The following is a 19,974-nucleotide window of genomic DNA, read 5'->3' on the forward strand; positions in this document are numbered from 1 at the left end:
AACAGCTCTGCTCTGGAACCAGCTCTGCCCGTGAGCTGCACTGATATGGTCTTCAGAGCACCGACCTGCTCTGCTCAGGACTCAGCCTGTGAGCTACTCTGATCTAATCTTTCATCCTATTATCTTTCATCATATTATTATAACAACTCTATTTATTTCTAAATTATTTTGGCATTTGGTGGAATCAATAACATCATCCTATTGCTTCCTGCTTGTCTTTAAGTTAAATGACGTCGTTTTGTATTTTTAAAAGAACGACGTCATTTTTGTGTCATTGTCGATTAAGCCATGTTGGATTTCAGGCTGCCAACTCAGCCTATTTTTGACCGAAAATTTATCCCATAGTCACAATCAGAAAGATTTCAAAGTTTGTGGTTTTACAGGCCATTAACCCTAATAATAATAATAATAATAATAATAATAATAATAATAATAATAATAATAATAATAATAATAATAATAATAATAATAATAATAATAATAATAATAATAATAATAATAATAATAATCTAACAGATAACGATATAATTGATTTTATATATTTGCTTATTTAGCTTTAGTTTATTTGCTAAAAATATCTAGATCCATTAACGTTGAACGTAACATTAAAAAAATCGAGAGCTAAATTTTAAATGACTAAGAGCATCTGTAGTGGAGATTCTATATGGACTCTTAAAAGTGATCCCCACTATTTAAGAGTCTCTTCCCCATAGTGAGGCTCTTTTCATCCGGGTCTTAATTTTTTTTTTTGATATTATTTCCAATTAATTTTAATATTAAAATTAATAACATAAGTTTCCTTTAAATTAAATAATAGCGAAAAGGCTTTGTCGGACGGATTTAGATTTGCCGGAGAGGAATTTTGGGGGTGATTGTTCCACCAATTTTCTCAATTATCCTCTACTTTTTTAGCACAATTTAAATGAAAAGAAGATAAAATAAAATAGAAGGAAGAAGATGAAGAGTACGAAGAAAGTTGGGTGAAATTGAGTTAGGAGGCGGTAGTAGAAAATGAATTAAAAAAAAAAAAGAAGAGTGGTCAACGGCTCTCTTTGAATAAAAACAAAAATTTGCCAATCTTCAAATTATTATTATTATTATTATTATTATTATTATTATTATTATTATTATTATTATTATTATTATTATTATTATTATTATTATTATTATTATTATTATTATTATTATTATTATTATTATCATCATCATCATCATCATCATCATCATCATTATTCTTCTTCTTATTGTTCTTGTTGTTATTGTTCTTGTTGTTATTGTTATTATTATTATTATTGTTATTATTCTTATTGTTATTATTGTTATTATTGTTATTATGTCTTTTAAGTAAGAAAAAAAAAACAAAAAACAAATTGTAAGAAATGTCCAAAAGAATTTGCCTTGGGGTCCCGTACAAGTTCACCCCTCCCCAAATAAAATTTTTGGTCCTGAGACAGGTCTCTAGTTTATGTAGAAATTAGATTATCTTTAATTTTTTTTATTTAGCTTAAATTCTCTTTCTAATTATTCTAAATTTTAGAAAAATTTCCATTGAAAATTCCATTTAAGTTAATGATAGGGATGGCAATTTACCCGCGGGTAATGGATACCCGCAAAAATCTGAACCTATTAGAGTGGGTTTGAGAGGCATTTGATATCCACAGATAGTTTCGTGGTTGTAATTCATTTCTAGTAATAGACTTGGATTATAACAAATAGCCAAAATTTTAAACCTCCAATTTCTAATAAACTTGAATTATTATGTAGTAATCATTTCTAGTAATAGACTTGGATTATTATACAATAATTTTTTTTGATGTATTTTATATTTACAGTTTTTTTGTGCCCCATAACAAAAAATTTCTGGATTCCTCCCTGATTACGACTGATCTTTGGACAATCGATAATAAAAAACGATGATACATGGCAATCACTGGTCATTTTGTTGATGAGTCTTGGAAGCTTAGAAGCACTATTTTGAGGTGATTTTTGAAATTCACTTAATTACTTAAACTTAACATTTTTGTGGTTCTCATATCATATATTGTGTTTAATTTGGCAGTTTGTATATGTGCAGTGACTTCATACAACAGAAGTTTTGGCTAAAGCATTGTATACAAGCCTTCAAAGTTGGGATCTTGATTGCAAGGTATCTATGTTGACTCCTGATAATTGTTCTACAAATGATAAATTGATTGAGTTGATGGAAAGCAAGATTGGGGCACCTAATGTTTTGTTGGGTGGGGAGGTTCTACACATGCGTTGTTGTGCACATATTCTCAACTTGATTGTGAGGGATGGATTAGAGGTCATAGCAGAGTCTATTGAAAATATTCGTGATAGTTGTGCTTATTGGACTGCTACACCAAAGAGGTATGAGAGATTTGAGAAAGCAGCACAACAACAAAAGGTTGAATTGACTAAGACACTATGTCTTGATTGCAAAACTAGATAAAATTCAACCTATAACATGCTTAGTGTTGCTTTGCCATATAAGAAGGTTTTTGATCGTTTGAAACAACTTGATGAGAACTTTGTTTGTTGCCCAAGTATTGAAGATTGGAATTTTGCTTCTTATGTTTGTGAAAGACTAAGGAGGTGATTGGTATGGTGGAATGGAGGTGGGAATGGAATGGTGATTCCTACCTCCATTCCATTCATTTGCTTGGTATATTTTTTTGGTAGGAATCATCATTCCATTTGGAATCACCATTCCTACTTCTATGGGAATCACCATTCCTCCCACCCACCATTGTATTAGCCATTCCATTCCATTCTTAATCCTTCTAAATTTATGTTCTGACATGTATATTTGTATGAAACATGCATTATTATTATTATTATTATTACTCAAAATATAAAAAATATTTTTTTGAATAAAAAGATATTTTTGAAAAATATAAAATATTATCAACTTTATATAAGCAATAGTCTAATATATGGATTAAAAATTAAAAGTGATGTAACACATTACACAATCATATACATAGATTGATATTAATAAAATAAAATAATTTCATTTCGTTTCTAAACTTTATTTCTAGCTACCAATTGTAGGAATTGAATTAAACAAAGAATCACAATTACATTCCTTTGGTATTCCTTGTTCATACCAAGTATAGGAATCACTAAGGTTTGTCATTCATTTCCCACCCTCATTCAATTCATACTTCCATTCCATTCCATCATACCAATCACCTCCTAAGTGTGTTTAATGAGCTCACTAAACTATTTTATGGGACTAAGTATGTGACAACCAATAACTTTTTTCCAAAAATATGTGAGATGAAATAAAAAATGAATGCATGGTGTCAAAGTGAGCTCAACATAATTAAGGAGATGCCTGCTGCCATGATTACTAAATTTGATAAATATTGGCATGGGATTCATGGTTTGATGGCTATTGTTGTTATTCTTTATCCTCGAGGCAAGCTAGATCTTTTGGAAGCTTGTTATATTTGTTTATTTGGTGAAGATAATGCTGAGTTGCATGTTGATGAGAGTCAAAAGATTCTAGTTAGATTGATGGATCAATATTATTCTCAAAATGAAGAAGGTGATGTGAGAGTGACCTCTTCATTTGGTGTTGGTGGATGTTCAAGTAGCTCTTTTGAAGTGTTGACAATTTTCAAAACACTTACTAGAAGAAAGAAGAGTACTAGTGCTGTAAGATCAAAAAATAATAGTTGGATCGTTATTTGGAAGCAGACAATCTTTCTTGTGTTGACGAAAATTTTGATATACTTGCTTGGTGGAAGGTGACTGGAACACATTATCCTACACTTCGCCTCATAGCTCGTGATATCTTTGTTGTCCCAATAACCACAGTGACTTCCGAATAAGCTTTTAGCACTAGTGGGAGGGTTCTAAGTGAACATCGCAGTCGTCTCAAACCAAAGCTATTAGAAGCATTAATCTCTAGTCAAAATTGGCTACTGATAAACTTGAAGGTATGTAAATTTGTAATTATAATTGATCTTTTGTTTCATATTTCTAATGTAAATAATTGTTTATTTCATAGGTCAAGGAAAGAATGGAAGTTTTTGGACATGTCTTGAAGATGAAGAAGAAGCGTGGAATGAAGAGAGCTCTATTTCTACTGTTGAGCAACCATAGAACTTTGTTGAATTTTTTATTTTAATTGATGGATTTGGATTTAAACTTTGTTATTTGTGGATTTCAACATGGATGAAAGATGTGGATTTGAACTATGCTATTTGTGTTGAATATATTTTTTTGTATTAAATTTGTTATAAATTTATAATTAAATTTTGTTTCGCGGGTATCAAATGGATGGTGGGTGGTGGGTATCCGGCGAATAGTGGGTGGCTATATGTGACTTCTCGGCGATAAATTGAGTCTATATGTGAAAGATAAGACGAAATGAATCATTCCCTAGAAATCTAGGAAGTGACCGAGAATGATGAGAAAAAGGGGAAGCCGAGTTTGATTTTTCCTGAGTCGTTTGATAATGTAATATTCATGCTCCTGTGTATTATGTGAGCCTAATGTGAATTTTCAATATTTTTCCGACGAAGGAATCCAGAGTTTAGTTTGTCAAGAATGTGATAAAATTGCATAACTTGTCGATGTGAATTATTTTTGGATAAATATTTAAGAATGTTTCATATTATGTGTTTGGCTTTCTAAAATAAATTTTTGAGAATTTTTCTCCAACTAAAAATGTTTTTCAAAAAAAAAAAAAGTTTTCAAGTATGTTCGCTATGATGTAAATGAACTTGATTAATACTTCTATGTGCTAACTTGAGACTTATATTGCTTGCGTATGCATATTTATGTGTTTGCTTGATGATGTAGTATAGTATAGTTCTATATGAGTGATAAGTCGAGAGTAAGATCGGTGATCACTTAAGTAGTGATATGCTTATGTGATTGAGATAGACGGAGTGTAGTGATGAGAAGTGATGATATAGCACTGAGATAAGAATAGTATTTTTAGTAAGAAAGTTTTCGACTAATTTCTTTTATCTTATCTCATGAACTACTCCGATGTGACGATATCTGAAGATACGAGCAGAGAACGGAAGTGAGTCCACCCGAGTGCTACAAGAGTAAGCTAAGATTTTCAGGTGGGCATTATTTTTATCATACGTATATAGAGATCCCCTGCGTGTCGTAGGCCTCTTATACGAAATTGAAGTGAATGATATGATTTAACCATTCAGTTTCAGTTTGATGAAAATTATTAATGATGAATGATTTGAGATGACATGATGTTTGAAACCAATTGACTTGCCGAGTTTTGATGTTGATGATGAGCTTGTATGCAACCCTCTACTGATGAGACGAATTCGGGTCCTACCACAAGCGGGATTGTGTACACAGAGTTGACCGGGAGCCGTCTTTTGGGTCGGCCGGTCAGAGGTTACTGTGTGCAGTCTATCGGGTCGGCCGATCACGGTGCTTGAGAAGGAGGCCTACTTCTCAGTACCTTTGATGATGATGAGTTGTAGATGCGGTACATATATGATGAGTATTTTTATTGCACAATTGTTTAATTTATGATGTTTATGATTTGTGAAATTGCATGCACAGGTTCTTTTATACGAAAATCCTTGTGTATTGCTTAAGACCAGTATTATCGGTTCCAAAAATGAGACCAGGTCTCTTGCTACATCATTAAAGGAAAATAAAAATAAAAAATAATTGAAGATGTAAAATTGAGAGAGGTCGACCATGAAAAAAAAGAGCAAATTTTGTTAGGATAATTAGTAAAAATTAGTATATCTTTTATATAAAATATTAAAATATATATATATGTATATCAAAATTTATATTTTTTTCATTCTCTATAAATAGAGACCACGCTTGCTATATTTCAACACACCTTCAAAATATTCCATTTTCAATTTGAGATTGATTAATGGATAGGTGGAGATTGATTAATTAAAACAAATAAAATATATCATAAAGTTAATTTTTCAAAGGAAATTGATATTTGGAGTATTTATATATGTCAAATCATGCATTACAAAGGGATAGATTATTTCTCTATTAAGACATGATATTATTACAAAGGTGTAGAAGAAATCTATTAGGCGATACCGAAATCTGACACATCATGCATTAATATTGGAGCAGTACATATGCAGTTCTGTAAATTTATCATTATTGAGTCTAATTAATCCTAATTTTCCATTTCAATTTGAGCTTGTTTTCGGAATAATTATCAATCTCGGACAAAAAACAAATAAGTTCTACTTTATACACAAATGCTATAAAAGTAGGATGTCAAATGCAGTTTTTGAAGTTTTGTGGCAAGACAACAAAATATTACTCAATTAATAATATGTTTTCCCTTTAATTTGATTATTAAATCGGGGTTCAAGCACCACTACAAAAATATATTTTTTTACCGAGGAATTTCCGACGGATTCCGTTCACTCGGTAAATACCGAGTACTTGGCGACAGTTTTCCGAGAATTAATGTATTTACAAGTATACCGATGATTTACCGAGGGATTACCGAGTGAAACTTTTACCGAGAGAACTATTCCCTCGGTAAGTGTCTTTTTTATTTTTGTTCAGATTAAATTTAATGGTAAATTTATAGTTTTAATTTTACCGAGTGATTTATTCCCTCGGTAAATGATTTCCAAATCTCCGGTGTCTGTAAAATAAAACTACAATTACACCGTTGCCGGCTTTCTTCCTCATTAAATAACCATTTGGAAATGGGAAAATGAGTTTACAGGGCAGAAGGAGTGCCATTAATCCTCGAAGTGAAAGTTACGAAGACGATGAGAAAAGTTTGATGTTAGAATTCAATGTTGGGGATCAAGTTTTCCTCAAAGTTTCTCCCTCAAAGGGAGTTATACGTTTCAGAAAGAGGGGTAAGTTACGACCCCGTTATATAGGATTTTTTTTTAGATCCTAGATAAGATAGGCCCTGTAGCCTATAGGTTGGCATTGCCACCCAGTATTGGAGATGTGCACAATGTGTTTCATGTCTCTCAGTTAAGAAAGTATGTGTTTAATCCAAAGCATTTGATTAAGCACGATGAAGTGGTCCTAGCCCAGGACTTAAGTTATGAAGAGAAACCAATCCAGATACTTGATCGCAAGGTTCAAGTTTTACGGAACAAGAACATTGTTCTTGTCAAAGTGAAGTGGAACCATCACGGGATGGAAGAGGCCACATGAGAACTTGAAGATTCAATGAAAGTCAAGTATCCCGAGCTAGATTACCAAGGTATGTAATTTCGGGGACGAAATTTTCTTTAAGGAGGGAGGGATGTAATACCCCGTTTCCTCGAGCTAAGTTTAGAATAATTTTGAACTTAGATTTAAGATGATTCACGCCGGATTGAGAAAAAGAATTTATTTAATTCCAACAAAATGATTTACAAAAAACGTTTGTAAATATTTTAGCTATTTAAATTTTTGTGCATTGCATATTAATTTAAATATGAGCATGTGTATATGTGAAATATTTTTCACATAATTAATATTTTTTTTTACAAGATTTAAATTAAAGTCTATGATTGGATTTTAATTATTTTATGTGTTGGGCTTTGATTTTTATATTGGACCCCTTAAGTTAAGTATTTGATTAACCAAATGAAACCCTCCCTCACGCAGCTCTCTCTCTTCTCTCTTCTCTCCCTCATTACTTCATTCTTCTTCACCATCAATGAAGCACACATGCAAGCATTAAACACTAACCTAAGTAGCCAACCTTTCTAGCAAACAAGATCCCCCATTTTAAGATCACACATGCACATGCACCAATCTCCCTCTCTCTCCCTCATGCTCGGCCCTCTCCCCTCTCTCTTCTCTCCTTCTCTCTTCTCACTCTCCTACACCATTAATAGGATGACATCCTCAACATTTATCATCCCATTAAATTCAAGATATGCATTAAGTGAAGAAATCACTCCATCACATCATCTCATCAAAGCTCATCAAAGCAAGCTTCCCTCTCTCCTTTTTACTCCCTTCGGCAGCCCCCTCCCCTCCTCACTCCACCACACTTCTCTCCTTGTTTCACCATTTTTGGAAAGGATTAAGGAAGCCAAAAGTGCTACCCTCACACCAAGCTATCAAGTGTACTTCAATCTTCAAGATCAAGCTCCAAGAGGCCTACACATCATTCTCTACTCCACCTCCATTGATCTTGTTGGTAGCAACCTAAATCCTCCTCTTATGTTATATATATATATATATTTTCCATGATGTGTAAGCATGTATATTGAAGTATATTGAAGCATGATGAGTTCTTAGTAAGAAAATGCATGAGAATGATGGTGAAAGCATGGATCTAAAAGGATATGTGTATATGTTATAAATTCGACCATTTCAGAAAGTTTTCTTACGTTCTGGACTGTTCAGTCGACGAGGTTTCCCTCGTCCACAATTCTTCAAAATTTTACAGTGTGTCGACATATGTGTCTTGTAAGCTCTGGTAAAATTTCAAGTCATTTGGACTTTGGTTACTACCTTTGTAAAATATAAATCGTTTACTGCGCATTTCCGCCGGAAATTTAGAAGGGCAATCTGTAGAGTCACACTTTTCAGTGACTTTCAAAAATATTCAGCCTCCCAAATTTTTATGGGAGAAAGATACATGTGTTTTACAGACGCATGTCAAATTTCAAAGCATTCGGACAACGTTTACTAATTTTTAAAAATCCTAGCTTCCAGTCATGCGAAACTGCCGAATCTGGTAGACTGTGGGAAAACACCCATATCTCTTAAACCACTTGGAGTTTTTCACTCTACTTTTTTTTAAACAAAACTAGACTCAAATAGGTTTGCATCGGTATAAGTCTCGAGTCCAGGAGATTTCGGAATTAAAACAGTTTATTCGTTGAAGTTGAGACAGAACAGAGTGATGAACTGTTGGTGTCCGAAAATTTTACCTTAATTTTGTATTAAGGATTTTAAAGGGTTTTAGTGGAGTAATACACCATGTTATGACATGAAATTTCATTTATTTTTGCAATAAAAGTATTTATGATTTAATTGGTTTTATTTATAATTCCAATTATTTAAGAAAATCGAGTAAGGATATTGTTGGTGTCCTTAACTCAAGAATTTAGTTTTCAATTATTTATTTACTAAATTTTTGAAAATCCGGCTAAGTGAATCATAGAATGTTAAGCACTACACCATGACTTAAGATTAGATTCAAGGAGACCTATTAAGAATAGAATTTCTTGTAGGCTTTGTGGACCAAGGGGATTAGCACTGCTTTCCCAAGACAGGTTATGTGATTATGATCTTCAGGCTTTGCCTATCCAGGTGGGCTTACTTTCCAAATGTACAAAGTATGATTGAGTTATTAAGCTCTAAATGTTTCAATGAAATGCAAATTGTTTATTTAATGTAATGAAAACTGTTTATCCAATAAAATGTTTATGTGCACTCTGCTCTGTTTAAGGCTCGCAATTCATGGATCGATCGAGGTTCTCTTATGGCCTAACACGTTATTTGAGAATTGTGTACACTTGTTAGTTGTTTCGGTGGGTTGATCTCCATCGGGCACTAATTCATGTAAGAGGCGTTATAAGGGTGCTTGGCTGGATGTGTTCCGGAGCATGTATCATGTAAGGCCTGCCTGGGTAGCGTCCCGAGGTCAATTCAACTTGTCTGAGTTACGTCCTCAGGGCAAGTGCAATGTGAGAAATGGATCCGTCGGTGGCTAGAGGTCCGGGATCACAGCGAGTAACAGAAAGGGAGTGTGACATGTGCGCACAAATGAAAAATGTTTTAACATGCTTAGAAGTTATTTCATTTTAAAACCTTCTAAGTCATGTCAAGTATAATTGGATAAACTGCTCTTACGAAAATATGAAATGTTTATGAAAATGCATGCCCACTAAGTACATTAGTACTTAGCCCAAAAATACTTTCAAATGTTTTCAGGTTGGCTGGCTGGTGCTGACGGGACGGAGCTGAGGCTAGAGTTAAAATTCATATGTTAGACTTCCGCTGTAGCAATTACTCTTATACATCTTTTGTTTTCTCAACTTAAGATCTTCATGTTAAATTTCAAATGATATACCTGACCGAGCTTAGACTCTTCACTACTAAATTTATGCTAATGAATGTCGGTTGTCAGAAGCATGAAACAAAACTTGTGATCCAAAGGGGCATAGCCCGACTCTCTATCTTATTATTCGGGTTTTAACAAGGTTGTTCCTTGTTTATTTCTATGAATTATTCACACCTCGATTATATTTATTCATTCAAGAATTGGGGTGTGACAGAATGGTATCAGAGCATGAGTTTTCTTTCATGTTTCTGATAACCATAAGCTTTTCAATGTCGAGTCTAGAATAGTATCTCTAGACTTCTAAGAATGTCAGTAGCCCTCAGCTCGCCGTCACACTGCCGCAACTAAGGTACGATAATAGTTTCAAAAATATACATATATGTACTTCAGATGTTATGAATGTTTTCAAGAAAAGAAAAAGTGTGCGCTTTCAATGAATGATGCTATGTGAATTGCTTACCGCTTTCCATATGTTATAAGTTATGAATTGCTAATCGCTTTCATATTGTTATTTTGAGTCTCCGACTCGTATAACTAAGCAAGTATCGTGTTTGGGACAACCCGAGCCCTTAACGATAAGATCAGCTAAGTATCGTGTTAGGGACTACCCGAACCCTTAACGATAAGTGTCGTGTTTGGGACTACCCGAACCCATAACGACTCAATGAATGTTATTTCGTGTTTGGGACTACCCGAGCCCTTAACGAATCAATGAACGTATGGTCGAGTTAGATTCCTTGAATCTTTCCGGCACAAGCAAAGTTTTCATAAAGGGACTTTAAATGTCCATATATGTTAAGGTTTCAAAGGAAACAGAAGTATGAATGAATGAATGAATGAATGAATGAATGAGTGAGAAAGCTTTATGTTGTCGTTTTAGGCTAGCTGCCTATACGATTAAAATGATGGGTCCTCTTACAAACCGTTTGAGTACCACCCAAGAATGCCTTGAGAATGTTAATCGTGATAGCACCGCTTGATCGATTTAAGTAAGGTTTGGTAAAATAGAAATGTTTAACATAGATATGTTACAACATAGAGGCAATGCCTTGAGACTAAGGATTCACTTGAGCTATTTCAATAGCGGTGAGATTAAGTTTTTCACATAAGAACTTATGTTGCTTATGATTATGATGTTAGTTGTGATAGCTTTGCTAGAACGGCATAGAATGGACTTTCAAGGTATCGATGACTGATGATGAAGTACTTGTTAGTAAGTGTTTTAAAGTTAGAAGTTTGACCAGAGCCTTACATGAATAAGAAGTTGACATGATTGGGGGCGAAGCTCCCATTTGACTGAGTGATTCGTTTTGTTGGGTCTGGCCAGCCCACATGACTAAGATCTCGGTGATTGTCAATTAAGATTTTTTATCTCGAGGTAGAGCATCATCCCAATATATAGACTCGCACTATATAGTTGTCACAATAGAATATCCTTTTATCACGATAAGTATAGTAGCGATTAGAATTACTCAAGTTTGTCATTAGTTTTCACCCATTAGAACGATGCACTAAGTATCAAGCTGTCCTTTAGTAATCAAAGCGATTTTTGGAATCCCAAGCGAAGAACTGGGGCAGATAGTGAGTATGGTGAAGTTTTCAACCAGCTATCAATATGTGTGGTTCACATGGTGGACAATAATGAGAAATGCGTAAAGAAGTTCATAAATGAATCGCGGCATGAGATTTTCAATTCCCCTAGTAAATTAGGGAGATATTATGAAGGAACAAGCAATGAGCGAGACCCTCACCACCTCAAGATGGAGGTAAAGAAAAAGGAAATGGAATGAAAGAAATAGAGGAAACCCTTAAATGGAAGGAAAGCATTAGAACTAAACTTAAGGTATAACCTAACCCCAAGGCTAGTAGGCTCAAGCTAAGAGAGTGAATGCTTTGGCTAAAGTGCCAGAAGCTACAGCAAGAATAAAGTTGGAACGCCACTACAATGGAAACTTAGAAACCCCATTAAATAACCATTTGGAAATGGGAAAATGAGTTTACAGGGCAGAAGGAGTGCCATTAATCCTCGAAGTGAAAGTTACGAAGACGATGAGAAAAGTTTGATGTTAGAATTCAATGTTGGGGATCAAGTTTTCCTCAAAGTTTCTCCCTCAAAGGGAGTTATACGTTTCAGAAAGAGGGGTAAGTTACGACCCCGTTATATAGGATTTTTTTTTAGATCCTAGATAAGATAGGCCCTGTAGCCTATAGGTTGGCATTGCCACCCAGTATTGGAGATGTGCACAATGTGTTTCATGTCTCTCAGTTAAGAAAGTATGTGTTTAATCCAAAGCATTTGATTAAGCACGATGAAGTGGTCCTAGCCCAGGACTTAAGTTATGAAGAGAAACCAATCCAGATACTTGATCGCAAGGTTCAAGTTTTACGGAACAAGAACATTGTTCTTGTCAAAGTGAAGTGGAACCATCACGGGATGGAAGAGGCCACATGGGAACTTGAAGATTCAATGAAAGTCAAGTATCCCGAGCTAGATTACCAAGGTATGTAATTTCGGGGACGAAATTTTCTTTAAGGAGGGAGGGATGTAATACCCCGTTTCCTCGAGCTAAGTTTAGAATAATTTTGAACTTAGATTTAAGATGATTCACGCCGGATTGAGAAAAAGAATTTATTTAATTCCAACAAAATGATTTACAAAAAACGTTTGTAAATATTTTAGCTATTTAAATTTTTGTGCATTGCATATTAATTTAAATATGAGCATGTGTATATGTGAAATATTTTTCACATAATTAATATTTTTTTTTACAAGATTTAAATTAAAGTCTATGATTGGATTTTAATTATTTTATGTGTTGGGCTTTGATTTTTATATTGGACCCCTTAAGTTAAGTATTTGATTAACCAAATGAAACCCTCCCTCACGCAGCTCTCTCTCTTCTCTCTTCTCTCCCTCATTACTTCATTCTTCTTCACCATCAATGAAGCACACATGCAAGCATTAAACACTAACCTAAGTAGCCAACCTTTCTAGCAAACAAGATCCCCCATTTTAAGATCACACATGCACATGCACCAATCTCCCTCTCTCTCCCTCATGCTCGGCCCTCTCCCCTCTCTCTTCTCTCCTTCTCTCTTCTCACTCTCCTACACCATTAATAGGATGACATCCTCAACATTTATCATCCCATTAAATTCAAGATATGCATTAAGTGAAGAAATCACTCTATCACATCATCTCATCAAAGCTCATCAAAGCAAGCTTCCCTCTCTCCTTTTTACTCCCTTCGGCAGCCCCCTCCCCTCCTCACTCCACCACACTTCTCTCCTTGTTTCACCATTTTTGGAAAGGATTAAGGAAGCCAAAAGTGCTACCCTCACACCAAGCTATCAAGTGTACTTCAATCTTCAAGATCAAGCTCCAAGAGGCCTACACATCATTCTCTACTCCACCTCCATTGATCTTGTTGGTAGCAACCTAAATCCTCCTCTTATGTTATATATATATATATTTTCCATGATGTGTAAGCATGTATATTGAAGTATATTGAAGCATGATGAGTTCTTAGTAAGAAAATGCATGAGAATGATGGTGAAAGCATGGATCTAAAAGGATATGTGTATATGTTATAAATTCGACCATTTCAGAAAGTTTTCTTACGTTCTGGACTGTTCAGTCGACGAGGTTTCCCTCGTCCAAAAATCTTCAATATTTTACAGTGTGTCTACATATGTGTCTTGTAAGCTCTGGTAAAATTTCAAGTCATTTGGACTTTGGTTACTACCTTTGTAAAATATAAATCGTTTACTGCGCATTTCCGCCGGAAATTTAGAAGGGCAATCTGTAGAGTCACACTTTTCAGTGACTTTCAAAAATATTCAGCCTCCCAAATTTTTATGGGAGAAGGATACATGTGTTTTACAGACGCATGTCAAATTTCAAAGCATTCGGACAACGTTTACTAATTTTTAAAAATCCTAGCTTCCAGTCGTGCGAAACTGCCGAATCTGGTAGACTGTGGGAAAACACCCATATCTCTTAAACCACTTGGAGTTTTTCACTCTACTTTTTTTTAAACAAAACTAGACTCAAAGCGGTTTTCATCGGTATAAGTCTCGAGTCCAGGAGATTTCGGAATTAAAACAGTTTATTCGTTGAAGTTGAGACAGAACAGAGTGATGAACTGTTGGTGTCCGAAAATTTTACCTTAATTTTGTATTAAGGATTTTAAAGGGTTTTAGTGGAGTAATACACCATGTTATGACATGAAATTTCATTTATTTTTGCAATAAAAGTATTTATGATTTAATTGGTTTTATTTATAATTCCAATTATTTAAGAAAATCGAGTAAGGATATTGTTGGTGTCCTTAACTCAAGAATTTAGTTTTCAATTATTTATTTACTAAATTTTTGAAAACCCGGCTAAGTGAATCATAGAATGTTAAGCACTACACCATGACTTAAGATTAGATTCAAGGAGACCTATTAAGAATAGAATTTCTTGTAGGCTTTGTGGACCAAGGGGATTAGCACTGCTTTCCCAAGACAGGTTATGTGATTATGATCTTCAGGCTTTGCCTATCCAGGTGGGCTTACTTTCCAAATGTACAAAGTATGATTGAGTTATTAAGCTCTAAATGTTTCAATGAAATGCAAATTGTTTATTTAATGTAATGAAAACTGTTTATCCAATAAAATGTTTATGTGCACTCTGCTCTGTTTAAGGCTCGCAATTCATGGATCGATCGAGGTTCTCTTATGGCCTAACACGTTATTTGAGAATTGTGTACACTTGTTAGTTGTTTCGGTGGGTTGATCTCCATCGGGCACTAATTCATGTAAGAGGCGTTATAAGGGTGCTTGGCTGGATGTGTTCCGGAGCATGTATCATGTAAGGCCTGCCTGGGTAGCGTCCCGAGGTCAATTCAACTTGTCTGAGTTACGTCCTCAGGGCAAGTGCAATGGGAGAAATGGATCTGTCGGTGGCTAGAGGTCCGGGATCACAGCGAGTAACAGAAAGGGAGTGTGACATGTGCGCACAAATGAAAAATGTTTTAACATGCTTAGAAGTTATTTCATTTTAAAACCTTCTAAGTCATGTCAAGTATAATTGGATAAACTGCTCTTACGAAAATATGAAATGTTTATGAAAATGCATGCCCACTAAGTACATTAGTACTTAGCCCAAAAATACTTTCAAATGTTTTCAGGTTGGCTGGCTGGTGCTGACGGGACGGAGCTGAGGCTAGAGTTAAAATTCATATGTTAGACTTCCGCTGTAGCAATTACTCTTATACATCTTTTGTTTTCTCAACTTAAGATCTTCATGTTAAATTTCAAATGATATACCTGACCGAGCTTAGACTCTTCACTACTAAATTTATGCTAATGAATGTCGGTTGTCAGAAGCATGAAACAAAACTTGTGATCCAAAGGGGCATAGCCCGACTCTCTATCTTATTATTCGGGTTTTAACAAGGTTGTTCCTTGTTTATTTCTATGAATTATTCACACCTCGATTATATTTATTCATTCAAGAATTGGGGTGTGACACGATCAAATAAGCAAATAAAATTAATTGTGATGGGCGTCAGAATCAATATCCAATAGTGTTTGGAGACAATAAAGAATGGGTAGGGTGGTTTAGTTTGCCTTGTCAAAATGAATTTGCCAAAATTAGTCGATTGACAATTATTAATGCATGTAATGTGATGTGACTGCCAAAAGAAAATGAACAATAAAATGAATTAATGATCGGCCCCTTTACTAAAAAAAGAAAAGAAAAAAGAAAAATAACAAATGAATAACTAATTTCTTGTGGTTGTAAAAATGTTGTGGGGGGTTTTTTTTTATTGAGAGAAAGGATGACGATGAGGACTGAATCTTAAATGATCTAAGTGTGCTACATATGGTGCGAGTGGATTGTAACTCAAAAAATTTATGTTGTGATTTTTTTTTAATTAAATGCTACGGTTAAAAGACACATCACTAAGACGAAATTATCTCACAATGAAGAGGATACTCATAAGAATAATAGCACGCAAGACATTGTTTTAGGTTTAATGTTGATTCATAATTTGTGCCTGGTAATTTGAATTAAAAATTCCTCGTTAGGGGAGACTATTCGTTGATAGAAGGGATAGATTATTTCCCTATTAAGACATGATATTATTACAAAGGTGTAGAAGAAATCTATTAGGCGATACCGAAATCTGACACATCATGCATTAATATTGGAGCAGTACATATGTAGTTCTGTAAATTTATCATTATTGAGTCTAATTAATCATAATTTTCCATTTCAATTTGAGCTAGTGTAGTAATAAGCATGGAAAATAAGTTAGTTTTTTTTTTAAAAAAATATATATAATTTGATTAATATTCAATTTTTTTTTTCTTTTCGATTTTACCCCAGTGCAAATTTTGATTTGTCCCTACAAATATAACACAAAATAGAGATGAGAGATGCAAAATAATGCCAATTTGATAAATCTGTACTATATTAAAAAGAGAGTTCTCAATTTCAAATTGATTTCAAATCAATTTCAAAATTGAGTGGCAAATTTGTGATTATAATAAAATTATTAATGTGAATTATTTTTTATTTTTTTATATTAAACTAAAATATTTATCTTAAATTACAGTATTTTTATTATATTTAGAATTTTTATATAAAATTCAAATTAATATAAATTTTACATATAATAAAATATAAAAATATTTTTCGTGCGTTGCACGAGTGCAAATGCTAGTTATGATGTAAATGTTAATTTAGTAAAACAAAATAATTTCATTCCATTCCTAGAATTTATTTTTAGATACCAATCATAGGAATGGAATCAAACAATGAATTACAATTCCATTCCTTTTGTATTCCTTATGCATACCAGTATTCCTTATGCATACCAAGCAAATGAATCACCAAGGTTTGTCATTCCTTTTCTCCCTTCATTCCATTCCTACCTTCATTCCATTCCATTCCTACCTTCATTCCATTCCACCCCCATTCCATTCCATCATACCAATCACCTCCTAAGTGATTATTCAGAGAGCGCACGGCTGCTAGTGCGAGGAAATGCCAAAAAGATAGCTACGTGTTGACGGGTGAAACCCGTTTGAGTGATTAGAGTCGATTAATCATTCCTTTATTTTTTTTATTTTTTGTGTAACAATTTTCTTCTTGATAGAGCTTAGAAGTCGATTACCCATATATAGTAGGTTTATTTTTGGGTTATTATTTATTTCAGTAAATTTCTTTGTTTCATTTCAGCCTACGTAGCTCTGTAGGTAATTTAAATAATTTACTGTGTAAAGCAACTTCTTAAGCAAGATTAATTGCTATATTCAGATTTTTATGCTCTTCTCATTTACTCATGAGTAGTATCCATGATGTTCTAGCTAGGTTCTATTCAACTGCAAATTTTGTTCTTAAACTTTGGCCATCATTCCATCATATGACTGCGCGCACGATTCTTTTTCTTTCTATTGCAGAGATTATTTTTTTTTGCCTAATCATTTTCTTTTACCCTCTTTTGCCATGACTTATTCAATGTAAGAAACTTTAATGTATCGTTGCCAATTTTTGTAGGTGTATTGTTTATGTTACAATTTAAACTTTTACTATTTGCTTTTTTGTAGGTACTTTAGTGTAAGGCATATATACACTTGTTTGATTCTTTGGGGGTGCTGTCATGCAACTTTGAACTTTTCTTTCTTTGATATGAAAATCTCTAATTAAGATATCTTTACCCACATGATAACAAATTAATGGTGGTAGGTATTAATTAATTGCATTGCATCAATATCGCCTTCAATGCCTCATAACTTAATTATTTGTTTCATCAAAAAAAAAACTTAATTATTTGTGGTACTATGGATAAGATTGATTTAATCGCACATATATAAGTAAATAAGGCCATGAAATTAAGATAGTGGAATTTGATTAAGATGCTACAGCGTCCATTTACAACAAAGTAACATAGATTCTCATGAAGGAGTCTTGAACCTAACAACGGACACGTCTCTGCGAGGCTTAAGATTAAACGTCTGTGGAGCGGGAGGTTGAGAGCCGTCGGGGAGAGTGATGCTGGCCTCATATTCGCCATGGAAGAGCGAAGCTTCAAAGGCGCCACTGCGGTCGGTTTTCCAGTTAGCATCCGGCACCGTGATGAACTTGTCGACGGCATCGCCGGCCGGCAAGTTGTTGTAGTCGTTGTCGGTCAAGCACATCCTGAAGCATGAGATATTGGGCCACACTGCCGCCCACATTATAATGCCCTTCACATATGGATGCGAGTGAAGCTCGCGCAGCAGCGGCTCCACATATTTAACCTGCCCAAAGTAATACACGATTTAGTGTTTATAATTATAATAGTTTGATTCATAAGTTGAGAAAAACAGTTACCATCCACGCATTTTTCTGGGTGTTGACATCAAACTCCGTGATCCAGATGCGCAATCCGGTGGCATGAAGCATATCAATCGACGCCCTGATGAAGGGGTAGTTTGGCTCAAGTATGAAATGGCCTTGGAGGCCAATCCCTAGAGGACCGCCGTAGCCTCCTTCTCTGAGGTTGGCTTTGGACTGGATGCTGCAATCCTCAATGACATTGAATTCATTGAGGAAGGGGATGGGATGAGGGTCCAGCTGCCGGAGGAGTCTGAAGACGTCGGTGCCGTTGTTGGTGACATTGCTGTACAAGGAGTAGTGCATGTTCTCGTTGATAACATCCCAATGGATGAACTGCCCCTTGTACTTAGTCACTACCGACTTGACTCGCTTGAGGGCTACCTCGCACAGCCCGTCCGGCGACAGCATTTTCTGCCACTGTGCCTGGTACTTGGAGTCTTCCCATAGGATGTTGTGGCCCCGGAGCGTGATATGGTGCTTTTTCGCAAACTTCAGCATCGCATCCGGGACCGTGTAGTTCACCACCCCTGGGGTGATTTCGGTGAACTGCCTGAAAGTTTGAGGTAACACAAAGAAAACAGCATTGTGTTGATCAGTTAAAATGAGAGTAAATTAAATCAATGTGTTAGTGTGAGATGGAACTAATAAGAAAACAACAGTGAGTAACAAATTACCATTTGAGCTCGTTTTCAAAAGAGGAATATTTGAACCGTTTCTCCAAGAACCATCTCTGGTATTCTTGGTTGTCGAGGATCGGCAGTTGGAAATGCTACAATAGCTACTGCCAAGTCGGCGTGCGGCAATAGCTACACCGTCGTTTCCAACATTCACACGGCACGCTCCGACGGCCTTTCTCAGGCTTTCAACGTTGACAGAGACATACTGTACACCGTTTCAGGTAGTTCATTAATTAATTACTTTTTGTTGCTACCACTAAGTTATTAATTGAAAAAGAATACTAATTAACATTAATTTGCAGCATGGTTCCAAGTTAGCGTGGGAGAAGTTGCGGTGCAAGTTAAGATAGTAACGAGCACCGACAACCAAACCGCTAACTGGATTGTGGCAAAAGCCGGTTGCTGGACCATGCTGAAAGGTGGCTTCCATGTCAACGTTACTGAAGCAGCCGAGCTCCATTTTGAGGTCTCTCTCTCTCAATCTCTCTCTCTATATATATATATATATATATCTCTTTCAATTATCTCTAATTAACATTAATTTATTTTGGTTGTTCATTAGAGACCAAAATAAATTAATGTTAATTAGAGATAATTGAAAGAGATATATATATATATATATATATATATATATATAGATATATATATATATATATATATATAGAGATTGAGAGAGAGAGACCTCAAAATGGAGCTAGGCTGCTTCAGTAACGTTGACATGGAAGCCACCTTTCAGCATGGTCCAGCAACCGGCTTTTGCCACAATCCAGTTAGCGGTTTGGTTGCCGGTGCTCGTTACTATCTTAACTTGCACCGCAACTTCTCCCACGCTAACTTGGAACCATGCTGCAAATTAATGTTAATTAGTATTCTTTTTCAATTAATAACTTAGTGGTAGCAACAAAAAG

General features: G+C 34.9%; 1 protein-coding gene and 2 long non-coding RNA genes across 3 annotated transcripts; 2 read left to right on the forward strand and 1 right to left on the reverse strand.

Moving 5' to 3' along the window:
• The first annotated feature begins 7,262 nt into the window (after positions 1-7,262).
• On the forward strand, positions 7,263-10,175 carry LOC131006956 (uncharacterized). Its single transcript, XR_009095836.1, has 2 exons — positions 7,263-8,140; positions 9,183-10,175. It is a non-coding gene; the product is annotated as an uncharacterized LOC131006956 (long non-coding RNA).
• Positions 10,176-13,229: 3,054 nt separating this feature from the next.
• Positions 13,230-15,479, forward strand: LOC131006957 (uncharacterized). The gene is made up of 2 exons (XR_009095837.1): positions 13,230-13,446; positions 14,487-15,479. It is a non-coding gene; the product is annotated as an uncharacterized LOC131006957 (long non-coding RNA).
• A 2,400-nt stretch (positions 15,480-17,879) lies between these two features.
• Positions 17,880-19,530, reverse strand: LOC131006958 (endo-1,4-beta-xylanase 5-like). The gene is made up of 3 exons (XM_057934099.1): positions 19,064-19,530; positions 18,384-18,939; positions 17,880-18,310 (listed from the first exon to the last, which is right to left on the reverse strand). Exons 2-3 carry the CDS (start codon positions 18,885-18,887, stop codon positions 17,966-17,968), a joined length of 849 nt encoding a protein of 282 aa, XP_057790082.1. The 5' UTR covers positions 18,888-18,939; positions 19,064-19,530; the 3' UTR covers positions 17,880-17,965.
• Between the last annotated feature and the right edge of the window lie 444 nt (positions 19,531-19,974).

The sequence above is a fragment of the Salvia miltiorrhiza genome, chromosome 1, assembly GCF_028751815.1.
Source record: "Salvia miltiorrhiza cultivar Shanhuang (shh) chromosome 1, IMPLAD_Smil_shh, whole genome shotgun sequence".
In the NCBI taxonomy this organism is placed as follows: domain Eukaryota; kingdom Viridiplantae; phylum Streptophyta; class Magnoliopsida; order Lamiales; family Lamiaceae; genus Salvia; species Salvia miltiorrhiza.